General features: G+C 41.7%; 2 protein-coding genes across 2 annotated transcripts in view; one reads left to right on the forward strand and one right to left on the reverse strand.

Moving 5' to 3' along the window:
* The first annotated feature begins 375 nt into the window (after window positions 1-375).
* Window positions 376-6,044, forward strand: si:cabz01068815.1 (solute carrier family 51 subunit beta). The gene is made up of 6 exons (XM_056382956.1): window positions 376-490; window positions 2,243-2,284; window positions 2,382-2,765; window positions 4,086-4,208; window positions 5,067-5,157; window positions 5,258-6,044. Exons 2-6 carry the CDS (start codon window positions 2,245-2,247, stop codon window positions 5,652-5,654), a joined length of 1,035 nt encoding a protein of 344 aa, XP_056238931.1. The 5' UTR covers window positions 376-490; window positions 2,243-2,244; the 3' UTR covers window positions 5,655-6,044.
* Window positions 6,045-6,875: 831 nt separating this feature from the next.
* The window catches only part of rasl12 (RAS-like, family 12), a 10,606-nt gene continuing 2,471 nt past the window's right edge, over window positions 6,876-15,010 (reverse strand). The window contains exons 2-5 of the mRNA XM_056382968.1: window positions 14,106-14,162; window positions 11,593-11,666; window positions 9,228-9,418; window positions 6,876-8,441 (exon numbers count right to left, since the gene is read on the reverse strand). Of these exons, the coding sequence (XP_056238943.1) occupies window positions 8,111-8,441; window positions 9,228-9,418; window positions 11,593-11,666; window positions 14,106-14,162 (653 nt within the window). The 3' untranslated portion in view covers window positions 6,876-8,110. The remainder of the gene's footprint in view (window positions 8,442-9,227; window positions 9,419-11,592; window positions 11,667-14,105; window positions 14,163-15,010) is intronic.

A 15,010-nucleotide genomic window follows, 5' to 3' on the forward strand; every position in this document is an offset into this window, starting at 1 on the left:
TACAACTCAATGCAGCTTTATGTGAGTGTGTGTGTGTTTGTGTGTGAGTGTGTGTGTGTGGTGTGTGTGTGTGTGTGTGTGTGTGCAGGCAGTTGACCGATGAGTCATACACCCTCACAAACAGCAAACACAAGGTCAGTGCGAGGCTGTCTAAAGAGTAACAAGCCACAGGTCAGTGACCTGGAATCTGTCTGAACAGTGACTGAAAGTCAGTGCGGAACAACATCATGTTCAGCTGCTACAAACACACGAAAAGACTGAGACTCAGAGGTTCTCCCTGAGATCACTAAACAGTTTAGACAACCCACACACACTGTCATATATCCACTGTCTGTGAAGTCTATGCCACACTCTGTATTCAGAGTCAGAGCAGAGTGATGACATGATCTGAAGCTCCGCCCCATGAACTTTGGAAAGATTTTTATTTGTGTGCAGTGATCAGTCAGAGGTTCCTCCTTCTCTTCTCGGCCACAGACTGAACATCACACAGGTGAGTACCTGAATCCACACAGGTAAAAAGCTCTAATGTCATGGTTGAACAAAGTGCACTATGATATAAAGATCCACTGAGTGATGAGCTCCACTTGTGATAAGTAAACTATAATTATTTCTAGTTTTGTGGATGCTGCAGATTCTTGTGAAGGGGGAAGTTGTGTCAGTAAATTTGTTAACCTTGTGCTCTCCACCTGTGTGTGGTCATGGGATTAGCAGATTGTTAAAAGTTCATTTCTTATTGCATCAGACTCATGGCGTCTGTAAACATGTTTGAACATTTCTTCCATCTCCTTCATATCAGATGTCAGTTTCCACTCATATGGTCTTTGTAAGCACTAGTTGTGGTCACACTTGTTCAGCGTTTTGTTTGACTAGCTGAACAAAAACTCTTATTAGTCACTCTTCTTCAGCAACTAGTGGCACTTCTGTCCAACTAGTTCCAACAGACACTGCACTAGTAGCAACAGAGTACATGACAGACAGTTAAACTGGAGGCATGTGGTTACACCCAGCAGAGGTGAAAGGGGGAGAGAGAACGTTAGCTTTAACAAGCTAAGATTACGATTTTTCTTACCTATTGATATTCACTCCAATCACTGGTGTACTACACAAGTGCACCACCCAAGGACAAATCCCAATGGGCCACCATATCAATGGTCTGGTTTTGACAGTCCAAAACCTCCATAAGGTTATTACTGGTAGTGTCAGTCTCTACCGGCCCTCTCTCTACGCCTGTAATTCAGGGTGTGCATGAGAGCGGGCAGTGTGTGTCAGCCAGTACTGGGCTCACTTCACTTACACAGGTGTAGTGCTGCTGGTGAAGAAACAGAATATTCTCAGTTTCTATGATCTGGTTGAAATTAATTTACAGTTTTTAAGATCTTGAAGATCTGATCATCACTAAAGTGTATGTCATGTAGAGAGCCAATAAAAACAAATGACATGTTCAAAGTTGTCATATGGACATTTAAGGTGTAGTGATTAATTCACAACGTTAATTCATGGATTGAGTAACAGAAAAAAACATGCCACCTTAAAAGTGTCCAGTAGCTGCACAATGAATTAGATTTTTAAATAGTGAAGATAAAAAGACAGAAAAGATCCTTTCATTCATCAGTTTCTTTTTCTGTGATGTATTCACACAGAAAACCTGATAAAGTCTGTTATACTTGGACAGCTTGTGCTGTTGGAAAAAAATGCTAGCTTAGCTACATTTTCATAGCCTGGCCTGTTAGAGCAATGGTGTGACTGTGGCAAGGACATTTACAGTGGCCCTGTGAGCGCAATGCACTGCAACATAAGAAAACACATGCAAACAGTCACAACAAAAGCAAATACACAACCACACTGCAAATACTCACAAGACAACAGAAGTGTTTCCAGGGGACACTACAAAGTGATGAGGGGGTACCACGGTTGCTCACAGGTTCATCACTTTCATTCTGTTGTGAGTATTTGCAGCACATGTGTTGTCAAATTGATGAAGATGTTTTCTGAATTTGTTTCTGTATTGTCTGTTTGCATGTGTTTTGAGAATGCATTGAGAATTCAGGGCCAGCGTAGTTCTTAAAGGTTAGTTAGTGATTTGCATCATACTGGATATATTTTACAGAAAATGTGTTAAGCAGCTGGTTTTCTGCTCCTGCCATCAGGTCTCACACTAAAAATGAATACACTATCTTCCAGTCTTCTGTCTTTAATGAAAAGGTTGAAATTTCTCAGATTTCTAACGCCCCTTCCTCTATAGATATGTTTGACATCTGGATCATGCTGTTTCTCCTCCTGTCAGGTAAAGTGATGCTTCATTCACACACAGAATTTACACACATATGATTTATATAGTAGCATCATTTAATCTAAAGCTGTTATTCTCACGACACTTGCAGGGGGGAGGGCGTTCATGATCCACAACACCCAGCGCAGCCTGTGTCTGGAAGACTCTGCAGCTACAGGTGAAGTCCTGCTGAAAGGGTGCAACCTGGACTCTGTGTATCAACAGTGGGTCTGGATCACTCAGGGCAAGCTGATGTGTGTCGCAACATCCAGATGTTTGTCGGCCCAGCAGACGGAGCCGGTCCGGACCTTGTCCTGCCAGGAGCCGGAGGGTGGTGCTTCAAGGTTACTGTGGGACTGTGACAGGGACAGACTGATCAGCAGGAACACGTCAATGCTGCTGTCAGTAGATGGCCAACGTGTGATTCTGACTTACAACAGCAAACAGTCCAAGTGGAGATCTCTGGACGAGGGGGACATCTGCCAGGAAAAACTCAGTAAGTCAGGGAGGATTACAGAAACAGAAAGGTCTCATCATAATCTATTATATCTATAATAATACAGTACATCATTATTTGTTTGACCATATTTTATATTAATAATCTGCAAAGAACCCTGTAACAAAAGTTATGAAATTAATGTTGTGAAGTAAAAATACAATATACAATATATTTAGTGACTTAACATTATACTAAAGGCAAGACACCAAGCAGTGAGTGAGTGAGACACTGATGGGAATCAGTCACACACTCATTAGACAGCATGACTGTACAGCTGAGCTGAACCTGCAGAGAGGGGCTGAGTACTGAGTCTCTGCGTCCTCCTCTTTAAAGGAGTTTGACCTAATCTAGTTTAGTTGTGATTAATAAACTGAAGTGAAAATGATAAAGCCGTTGTTTTATCATCCTGCCCTTATGTTGATTAAGATGACGGAGTTTAAGTATTTACATTTGAGATTAATTGAAAAAGATGCATGCTGCACACATCACTGTTGAACTATGAATGTTTATTATTAGCTTTTATTATTTCTATCTATCTATCTATCTATCTATCTATCTATCTATCTATCTATCTATCTATCTATCTATCTATCTATCTATCTATCTATATTAACAATGGATCAAACACATGTAATGTAAGAGTGATAAACTTATAATGATCACTAGTAATGATCACTTCTCAGTGTTTTAGCTGTTGGGTCTGTAAATGTCGTGTTTTGGTCCCAAAACGTTGTTTCCAGCAGAAGCAGCTGTTTTCATAGAAACATCTGTAAACAGCCTCTACCTGATCAGCAGCAAAAAGCAAACAGATACAGTCACAGAGCAGCTGGTGAACACAGAGACAGATATTTCCCTCAAGAGCTGGTGGAGACCAAACACAGAGCTAAAAGAGGGAACAGTGGACTGAGACTCATCAGATGATACAGACATCATATCACATGAATCGTTATGTTGATCTGTGTCTGCTGGCTGTATTAAACATGTCCATAACTTGTCTGTCTGTCTGTCTGCCTGTCTGCCTGTCTGTCTGTCTGTCTGTCTGTCTGTCTGTGTGTCTGTCTGTCTGTCTGCCTGTCTGTGTGTCTGTCTGTCTGACTGCCTGCCTGTCTGTCTGTCTGTCTGCCTGCCTGTCTGTCTGTCTGTGTGTCTGTCTGTCTGTCTGCCTGCCTGCCTGTCTGTCTGTCTGTCTGTCTGTCTGCCTGTCTGTCTGTCTGCCTGCCTGTCTGTCTTCCTGTCTGTCTGTCTGCCTGTCTGTCTGTCTGTCTGCCTGCCTGTCTGTCTGCCTGTCTGTCTGCCTGTCTGTCTGTCTGTCTTCAGGACTCAGGAGGGCGTCTGATGATGCAGATGAGTTTCAGGATGAAGAGGAGCAGGTCGGTGAGAGTGCAGCCATGACAGAGGAACAGAGACAGTATCTGCGCTGGTACTATCGCACAGAGGATTGTAAGTGCTGCAGATATCACTCACCTCAGACTGTTCTGAAAGCTACAGCTAGCATCTGATGCTAGTTAGTCACCTGTCAGACACGGATCACTCAGTGGTTCAGACTGGTGTCTGAGGCTGAGCACAGTCTCATCCTCAGAGAGAAGTCTCTTCTGTGTTCCTAAAGAACTGACTCACTTCTTTATCATTTATCTGCTAAGCTGTCAAAAGCACACTCCTCTCACTCATCCAGCTGACTGACAGGTACCTGCATCACCACAGTTTCACTTTCACTGGAATGAGAAAATATCAGGATCAAATAAAAGAAATTTAATCCGGACATTTGAACAGTCAATCAGGATGTACTCTGGGATGCTCTCATAAAAAGAGACAGGTGCAAAAAATGTATACTTTACTCTTTTTATTGATGTTTCATAAACAATATGTAAATGATAGATGATCATTGATTATTAATAATATTGATTATTAAAGCCAGTTTGTTGAAAACCTGTTTAATCTCCAAATCTCTAATGTCTGTTTAATCTCTAAAGTCTAGATTTCATAAAAAGAAAAAAAAAATAGTACGAGTAGAGTCACATGATCAGCACTCAGCAGGTCATATGAATGCTGATCATTGTTTCCATCTCACTAACTTTTCAAAATAAGAGCTCACCATCAATGGTACATTTATCCAAGATTAACACATAGATTCTCCAGCTCTGTTAGCTGTATCAGAAAGACCAGGGTCATGATCCTGGATGAGTTAAACAACATAACCACATTTATAATATAAATATATATATATATAGACATATATATGTGTGTGTGAGTGTGTATACAATCATATATATTGAGCAGAGTATTGTATTCTTGTTGCAGCAACCACATGGAAGTTTGTGCTGCTGGGACTGGCCTTTGTCTGCCTGTTGGTTGGTTTTCTGCTACTGGGAATGGGAGCCATGGCCAACAAGTATGACTTCAATTTATTCAATGACACTTAATGTATGTCATACTGACTTGACTTACACAGTGAAGCTGCTGACTGACAGTCCCTTGCCTGTTTCCCACAGGAACAGAAAGAAGATAGCTCAGTACAAAGCAGCAGCATCTCTGGTTAAGAAGAGTGGAGATGAGGAGCTGCAGATCATCTCACCACTCAGAGACGACTGCAGAAGCAAACCATCAACTCCATCATCATCCTCTCCTGACAGGCTACTGAACGGAAACGGAGAGGTGAACGAACTCAGAGCAGGAAACATCCTGGTCACATGGAAAGATGGCAACACCTCTTGCCTGTACTCAGATCCTGCACCACAGGTGGAGCAACAGGAAGAGGAACAGGAAGAGGAACAGGAAGAGGAGCAGGTGGAGGAACAGGTGGAGGAGCAGGTGGAGGAGCAGGTGGAGAAAGACGTAGTGGTGTCAGCTGCTGAGCTGTCATCTCATGAAGTAAAGACAATAGAGTGAAGGGTTCACATTACAGTGAATAACCTCAGAATGATTCTCCTCCAGAGGAGTTCATATGACGTGACCCTGTGTTACATCTGTAAAACAACATGTTTGACAGTCTGAAAACTTTACCTCCACCTTCACTGCCAGCTTCTAGAGATGAAAAACAAATATTCAGGCAGAATGTTAGATATGTGTGATTATTCACTCAAATGCTCAGATCAGACTTTGTTCATTATATTGAGAAATATACTGATTTGCTTTCATTGAAACAGTTCACACTGATACCACTCTCATGTCTTAATGGTAAATATGAAGCTACAGCTAAGAGACAGCTAGCATAGCTTAGCATAAAGACTGTTAACCTGGCTCTGCCAGCCAATAGCTGATTAACACCTGTACCTTGTTTGTACTAAACAAAAATGTTAAAAAAAAAAAAAAAAAAGGTTTTATTTCTTCCGTAACGGCAGCAACTACTGTTCACAGCTTCAGGGAATCTTGTTGTTGCAGTGAGGTGGTGGTGTACTACCATCATGTCTGAGACCTGTGTGATACTGAGTCCTGTGTGATACTGAGTCCTGTGTGATACAGAGACCTGTGTGATACTGAGTCCTGTGTGATACTGAGTCCTGTGTGATACAGAGACCTGTGTGATACTGAGTCCTGTGTGATACTGAGTCCTGTGTGATACTGAGTCCTGTGTGATACTGAGTCCTGTGTGATACTGAGTCCTGTGTGATACTGAGACCTGTGCTCACTGACAGTATCTGACCACCTGTAGCCACAGACGCTGCTCAGCGCTGAAGGGTTGATCAATAAATACCACCTAACCCAATCTGCCCCTGCCAACAAGTATGACTTCAGTTTATTCAGTGACACTTAGTGTATGTCATAGTGAAGCTGTTCGCTGACTGAAAGTGAAGCTCCTCACCGACACAGTACTGTTCATTAGACAGCATGGACAGAGGCAGGTTAGCTGTTTCCCTGTGTTTTTATGCTAAGCCAAGCTAACCACATTGAGACTCCACCACACAGACACGAGAGAGATTCATGTTTTCCCCATAAACTGAACTGGATAAGAAGATAATAACTGTGATGTCATCTCGATATGTGTGTGTGCATGTGTGTGTGTGTGTGTTCGCCATCATTAACTAATAAAATCATTTCTGGAGAAACTGTGATGGTTTTCTTTAAGGAAGACTTTACAGGGGTGGACATCACATCAAATCAACAGCACTCTGATATAAACTGATGGTTTAATGACAGGAAGTGATCACCTTTACCAGTTGTTGAATATATGTATGTGCTGAGGAGTGCTCCCCCTGCTGGCTCCATCTGCCTACAACATTCAAACATCAATACATTATTAAAGATGATATTTACACCCTGGTGTGAATGTGTTTTACACCCTGGTGTGAACACAGTGTAAATATCATGGCAGAAACAAGCATAGCTAACCATGCTATTTGCACCTGATAACATTAAAGGAGTTTTTGTGGATCAAGAGGTGAGGGGGTGGGGCTGCCAGGTGTAAATATTTGAATATCGTGTGACTGTTCTCACCTGGGTACAAATACACTCTCAGATCAGATCAATCAATCAATCAATCTGATGTTTCTGTGTCTCCGTCCATGTAGCTCGTTCTTCTGATGTGATTGTCTTTCTCCATACATGATGATTAGTTATTGACAACAGATCAAATGATGTATTGCAGCTTTCTACACATCAGTGGTAAGAACAAAGTTCTTTGACTGAAGCTGCTCCCTCGTGGTGGAACGAGTCAGATCTTAAACTTCAGGAACTTTCAATTTTCATTTGGTCAAAATTGTATTGACTGATTATTAGTGATATTTGATTATGATGGTATCATGTATATAAGAGTTTTAATCCATCACAGTATCTCATGCAGTGTATTAGTGTATTGCACTCTATTGACTGCTGTCATTTTATCAACTTTACATTTTCTTCAGATCATATCTGTTTGACACTGGACTGTTCTTTTCTATTTTAATATTAGTTTAAAGTCTCTGTTACGGACTATGACCTCTGTGTTTTGTGTTGCTGCTGCTGTTGTCTTGGCAAAGACTCCTGTAAGCAATTCTCAGTGAAGCGCTAAATAAAGTTATCACAGGTTAATAAGACAGACTCTTCTTGAAGCACATTAAACTGTATGACATGTTCTCTGACCACATGTGATGGGTTCTTATCCAAACGTCCACTTAGGGTGAAAAGCCCCGTGCTGCTGCCTCTCCAGTCTCTGCAACAACTGTGTGTCTTTGTGGTCTTGACATGAAGAATCATACACACGACAAGAGGAGACAGAGGAGAGTGTTTGTTTGTTTGTTTGTTTGTTTGTTTGTTTGTTTGTTTGTTTGTTTGTTCTGGTTTTTCATTGGTCAGATGTACATATACAGCTCTTCATGTTATTCACTGTTATCTAATAAGTCTTTCACAGCGTGGAGAGTGTTGGGGGGTCAGAAAATCTTGAGGCCCTTGAGCAGGGTTAGTGTGGTGGCCCTCCGTTTCCTCTGAGCTCTGGATGTCTTCACAGTCACCAGCTTGGCAGTGGTGGGGGCCGGCAGCTCCTTGTAGGGAGTGGTGAAGGACGGGACACCAATGAGCGCCTTGTCCTCACTGACGTAGACGGCTGATGCCAGACGACCGTGCCCCCCCTCTGACCTCGCCCTCCTCACAGCCTCGTGGAAGACATGCTGCACAGACATGAAGTCCAGACAGGCCGACACCTCGAAGAACAAACAGCCAAAACGAGACGCCAGGGCCTGACCGTCACACTGACTCACCTGTCTGAGAAACAACACAACAACACACCTGTACACTCAACAAAGGGTTCACACTGATGAAGCTCCTCATTACTGTTTATGTTAGAGTAAACTTTATGTTAGTGCAGTGTGACAACCATCACTGCAGCTCTCCATTGATCAGCCCGTATTCACAAAGCATCTTAAGGCTTAAAGTAGCTCCTAACTTGCTTTTCATGGAGACTTCTAACGCATGTTGTTTTTGACGTGGCACAGAATAGCTGTTAAATGAAGTTAAATAAAATCTTCTATTGAAAATGTAGGACCTCTCACCTGTCCACAGGTGTTCCTACTCACACTTCATTCGCCGGTACTGGACATAGACGGTGAGCTGCAGAATCTAATTTGTGGAGTGTTCCCACTGTAGAATGGCCACGCTCATTTGACATGTTAGCATGTTAGCATGTTAGCATGTTAGCATGTTAGCATGTTAGCATGTTGACCAGACAGGACGTTTCCTAGGTTCACAATCCTAGAATCTCTTGAAGTGGTTTGTTTGGTAGAGTGAAGACATCTTAGTTTAAACCTGTTTTTATTCCCCTTGAACACTGAGACTGGACTGAGCTGAACCCTGTCCTGACCTCTGTTTCCTTCTGCTGCAAAAACACTGTCACTGTTTCTTATAACTTCAATCGTAGACAAGGTGTCCGTGCCGTATCGGTGTCCTGAACCACCGTCCACATACTGACACTGACTGATATTTGTAGAGGAGGAGGAGGATGTAAAAACCTGTGAGGCTTTCTACTTATATCACACACACACAGATACCAGCCTGTATCTGTCCATGTCCAGCTTGTTGCCCAGCAGGATGATGGGAGTTCGAGGCCTGAAGGTCTTGTTGTGCAGGGAGAGAATCTGCAGATACAGCTGGCTGCCTTTAAAGCTCTCCATGCAGTCAATGCTGTAGACCACGAGGAAGGCGTTGGCCCAGGACAGATAACGCTCACTGTTCACTGGACCCTCCTTCACACACACAGACACACACACAGACACACACACACACACACACAAAACAAAGCAGACTGCTGGACTCACAGGGGCGTTTTAAACAAACCATAATATCCAAATCCTCTTTGTGAAGTGTTTCCACTGCATCATAAAGAACCACACCAGAATAAATAAAAAGAATAAACTGTAAAATGTGACAAGTTGATCTTACTTTTAAACATCTAGGAAACCGATGCCTTGAAAAATAAAGTAAATATAAATCATCCTCAAGTTATGTTGACCTTATATCCACTTGCTAAGTTTACTTAAAATTTAGTAAGTTTAAGAACCTCACCAGAGTTCATTCTACAAATCACTTAAATATTTACTTATTAATATATAATCTAAATATAGTTTGACTTAAATCAGTCATGTTTTTCCATAAACTTTATCATGTATTGCTTTCTCAATCAGAGTAGAATACTACACACACACACACACACACACACACACACAGACACGATGTACACAATCCCAGCATGCCTCTGGATGGCAGAGGTGTAAACATAACATGGAAGGCTTATTACAGTTTTTCTCGATTGCTTTGATGCAATTCACTCATCAGAAACATCATTCTCACAACTCTTAATGCAGTTCTCCAAACACTTAATGCATTTCTCCTAAAACTAAATCACCTGTGCAAAAGCCTCTAAAACATTCAAAACCTTGTTCAGGTGTCAAAACCTGCAAAGTCAGTCAGTCACTTCAACATTGTCACTAATGGATGAAACCTTTTCACCAGAGCTTCAGACTTAGACTCCGATTGTTTTGATGTTTTGATAAAAACCTGACTACTTTAGAAAAAGAGAAATGCAGAAAAGAGAGAGTAAAACCTGCTCAGACACAACACTGTACTGCAGTTCCAACAGTTACATGTTGGAAAAATAACTATATTGTGTTTCAACATTACATTGGTGTTTACTGTACTGTGAACAGTTCAGCCTCTCAACAGATCTGTCCTGTTACTTTAAAAATGTATATACAAACCTATGGAAGACAGAAGAGCTTTAGATTTAGAACGAGGTAAATCCAAGAATTTACTATTCTATACTGCATTTGATGCAAATACTTGATTTTTAGATGTTTTTATGATATTTTCAGTGTTTCATTTTGCAGCACATTCGTGTATAAATACAACGAGAAATGTTAATTGGTGTGGGGAAATGATGAACTGTTTTGAGAACTGCATTAAGAGCTGTGAGAATGATTTTCTGATGTGAGAACTGCATCAAAGCGACTGAGAAAATGAATCCGGTGCCACATTGTAAGATAGGACAACGCTCATGTGTCTCTCTGTGCAGGAGTTCAGACTGAGCCGAGGAGGAGTCATGATGTGGTCTTCACTAAACACTTCCTGGGGTCAACCAGCAGAGGTCATGCCTCACTCAGAAATCCCTGCCCTCTATTCAAGACACTTCATCATATATCAAACACTCATATGAGCCCCTCCCCCCTCAGTTGTCAAACAGCCCCCTCACACACAGACTGACACTCTGCTGCTGATCTGTTGACATCTTTCATGTCCTCTTTCACTATTCACCATTTATTATTGGTATTTGTACATTTTTACTTGTTACATCATTTTAGTTGAGTGATTATGCACTAATACAAATTCAACACTTCCTGCAACTGTTTCAAATTAAAAGCGTTTCAGTGGACAGAAACCCTTTATTTCTTAATAAGGCTTTTATTGCCGTGCCGCAGTGAGGTGAATTGTCTAATTTCTGGTTGCTGGTGTTTCGGAGTTTCTGACCAGCCCACCAATGTGGCGGCCCAGCTGCTCCTGATGACTAGAACAACAATAAAATCAGAAATGGACTTTCACTGTAAATACATGTTGTGGCACACCTGGCTGAGTGAAGCCACCACATCCCTCGTGTCCTCGTGAGGAAGAGACACGGCAACTGGTCAGACCAGGAGGGAAACTGATTGAAGGTTATTGTTATACTTTGTTCAGTGTGTTGCATAGCTGATTATTAATGGGCCTGAATCTAAAGATTTTTTTAAATGCTTTATTTCTTCTGATGTGGGCTTTATGTTTTTTATGGAAACAATAAAGAATCATGTAAACTGGGCTACAGCAAACCTTCAAACCTTCCTGTACCACCACACACAGACAGTCAACACAATAGTCTCACTATGGTTCATACCTGGTCAAAGGTGTCCATCACTCTCACCATGACTGGCTGCTGGTCCACGACCACCTCTGAGGAGTAGACATCCTCTACATGGCCAAGGACACAGAAGACACTGTTACATTTGTGAAAGAAGTACTCAGATCCTCTCCATAAGGTACAATACAACCGTGTAAAAACTCCATTACAGTACAAGTACTCACAAAGTAGGTAGTTAAAGTATCATCAGAGAAAGTCCTGGTTTGTTCCCTGTGACTGATTCTGTCTGACACTGTTAGATAATATTATACAGCAGCATTTTACAGTCAAGGTGGAGCTAGTTTCAGCTACTTTACATACTTCGACATACATATTTATCATACATATACATTCATGTATATACACTAGGGAGCTAGTTTAGTCCAGTGGTTCCCGACCTACAGGGTTGGGCCCTTCTAAAGGGTCACCAGAGAAATCTGAGGGGTCGTCAGATGATTAGATTATATGAAATAGAAAAAAAACAAAGTTCTTATTAACAAACCTGTTTTCACTTTTCTCCAGTTTTTGGTTTTTAGTAAAATATTTGGAAACATGGTTTCAGCAGGTTCACCAACCCAAGACCTTTAAAGACCTTTTTAATACCAATAGAATGCTATTTGCTAATACCTGTGTCACGATCATATCAGCTAATGAATGGAAGTACAGTGTGATGGAGATCCAGTAGGGACCCTATGGCCCCGAATGACTTATTATTATATTATACACAACAAATAAAGGAGGATTCAGTCACTGGCCTCAAGCACATCAACAACACTGCTCCCTCAGGGGAGCCTTCCATGTGGACTGCTTTCCCTTCATATGGCCAATCACAGGCTATCACAGGTCAGAGAGTCTGTTCAGCTCACACACCAGGAAGTGATTGGGGTTACCAGTCAGCAGCATAAGACTGTGTGAAAACCAAGTTGTTTCACTCCCAAACTCTAGCTTTCAGAGGAATACAAATGTGCCAAAGTAAGGTTAGACATGATACTCAAAGAGTCTAGGGTTGGAGCAGAAACTCTCAGGACCATGTCCCAGGACAGTGGAACTGTAGTAACTTATGGGGGAGGAGATATGCCATCAAAATGAAGCTGCCAGGATTGCCAAAACCATATGTCAAACCAAGCAGCTGAGTGAGATGGGAGGGCATTGAGAGGAGGAAAATGTCCTGGAGGAGCTGTGGAACATAGAGGCAGCTAGGACGAGCTTCCTTATCCATCACACATGTGATCAGAATCAGAATCTGGTTTATTGCCAAGTAGGTTTTCAACATTGAAAGAATTTAGGATACTTTAGTGTTTTGGTGCATGACAACAAACATAGTAAGAAGAAAATAAATATAAACAAAGAAACAAGCAAAACAGGTCAGATATCTTAAATGTAAATAGAAAAATTCAACAATAGGATGAAACTTATTGTTTCAGGATCCTGGCATAGGTTCCTGAGGGGTCCAGGTGCTGGAGGAGTAAGTGGAGAGCCATGTTGACAGCCTCATCTACAGACTTGTTGGCTCTGTAGGTGAACTGCAGGGGGTCCAGGAGTGGCTCAGTGATGGTTTTGAGGTGGGTCATCGCAAAGTGCTCAAATGACTTCATAACCACAGAGGTCAGGGCAGTGGGTCTGTTGTCATTAAGTCCTGTGGTCCTTGGGTTTTGGGGGACTGTGATGATGGTGGAGGATTTGAAGCAAGCTGGCACATGGCATGTCTCCAGTGAGGCGTTAAAGATGTTCATGAACACTGCAGACAGCTGGTCAGCACAGAGCTTCAGGGTGGATGGAGAGTCAGAGTCAGAGTCACAGTCTGAGCCAGGTAAGACATCAACTCATGTTTAGATAGAAGTAGCCACATGTATGAGCTTGTTCCATTTGAGGATTCTGGGTTTAAAGACGCCTGTCAGAAGAGAGGTCAGAGATTTGAGGTGTTTAACTTGTTAACTGTGTAGCTCATCACCCTCAATGCATCATGCATCAATAAAATGCTTCTGCTTAAGAGATCTGTGTCTTCACCTTCTTCCGGCAGCTCACAGCAGCTGTGATACTTCTCCCTTGCAGCAGAGGCAGTTAATCAAGGTGTTCCTGATTATCTTCACATTGTGTCAGTCATGCTCACAGAAGAACATTTAACCTCCATGAGAGGCCACACCCCTGGGTGTGATCAGCCTGCGGTGGGCCTGACTCAGCAGGATGTCTGATGAGTAAAAGGCCGAAAAAATTCATTGAACTGATGTGGCCTGGACCCAGTGAGAGATTAACCAATGAATAATTATTCATTCATAAATTAATTTAAGTTTTAGCTAAAAATTGTCATTGTCCATGATGAGCCAATGATCTTCCAACTCTTGGATGATTTTTATTTATGTAAAACTTAAAAGTGTAAAAAAAACAGTCACTGCCAGCTTTATACTGCAGTTCAGAAACAAGTGCAATACATATAGAGGGAGTAGCGAGTAGCACCGCATGAGTAACTTTCCACCTCTGAATTGCTGAGAACATGAAAGAAGAAATCTCACCTAGATGAGGATCATATTCACTGATGAAGCGCTTTGTGAGGAATTTCACTGTCAGAGCTGAAAAAAAAAGAAGAGATAAATAACGATGTCAATCCATTCTGTCCATTCATCCGTCCATCTGTCTGTCTGTCTGTCTGTCTGTCTGTCTGTGGAGCCTCAGGGGACCAGAGGCCTGTACTACAAAGCAAGTTCAACATACCCAGGATAACATTTAGTTATCTGGCTTGACTGAACCTAACATTGACCGTCCTGAGGTCTGTACAGCAGGATTTGAGGTTATCAAGGTAACTTCAGGTTTAACTCTGGATTTTCAGTCCTATGACAGTGGTTCACTTGTTACCAGGGTAAGTCACCATGGTAACTGATGCTGAACTCCTAACCTGCTCCGATGCAGGTTAACTTCAGAGGATCAGATCAAAACCTGGGGACTAAAGAGTTTACAGTAAAGTGATCAATCATAACAAGCAGTAGATATAAAATATAAAAAAGCAGTGGAATAGTTTTCTTGTTTGAGTCTTTCCATGTGTCCACTCTGGTTTTAGAGCAAAGCTTCTAAAAAACTGGTTCATCACGCTTATACTTTTATAACTTCATTTTTATTGAACAGATATTCTTTAAGGATTCCTGACAGTGTCAGTGCTTCACTCTCTTCTTCATCACTGCTGCTCAGAACAACATGAGGAGACTCTGTGACCACAACTGGAAATAAAAACTAAACCTCTGAGGTCTTAGATTACAACAATGAGCCACACCCTGTTAATTATTTAAATGATTATAAATGAACATTTCAGTCAGACTGACTCATCAGACATCAACTAGTCCTCTCCTCTTTTCTTTCTCTCTGCAGCAGAAACAGTCTGACATTAACTTTAACTGTTTTATCTGCATCTCATGTTCATAACAGT

Source organism: Seriola aureovittata, chromosome 1 (assembly GCF_021018895.1).
Source record: "Seriola aureovittata isolate HTS-2021-v1 ecotype China chromosome 1, ASM2101889v1, whole genome shotgun sequence".
Taxonomy (NCBI): Eukaryota; Metazoa; Chordata; class Actinopteri; order Carangiformes; family Carangidae; genus Seriola; species Seriola aureovittata.

Bases quoted from the DNA above. Each gene is read 5' to 3' on its own strand.
- si:cabz01068815.1 (XM_056382956.1), top strand. From the start codon at position 2,245: ATGTTTGACATCTGGATCATGCTGTTTCTCCTCCTGTCAG. The intron at 2,766-4,085 runs GTAAGTCAGGGA...GTCTGTCTTCAG, and splicing joins CATCTGCCAGGAAAAACTCA to GACTCAGGAGGGCGTCTGAT. The intron at 4,209-5,066 runs GTAAGTGCTGCA...TTCTTGTTGCAG, and splicing joins GTACTATCGCACAGAGGATT to CAACCACATGGAAGTTTGTG.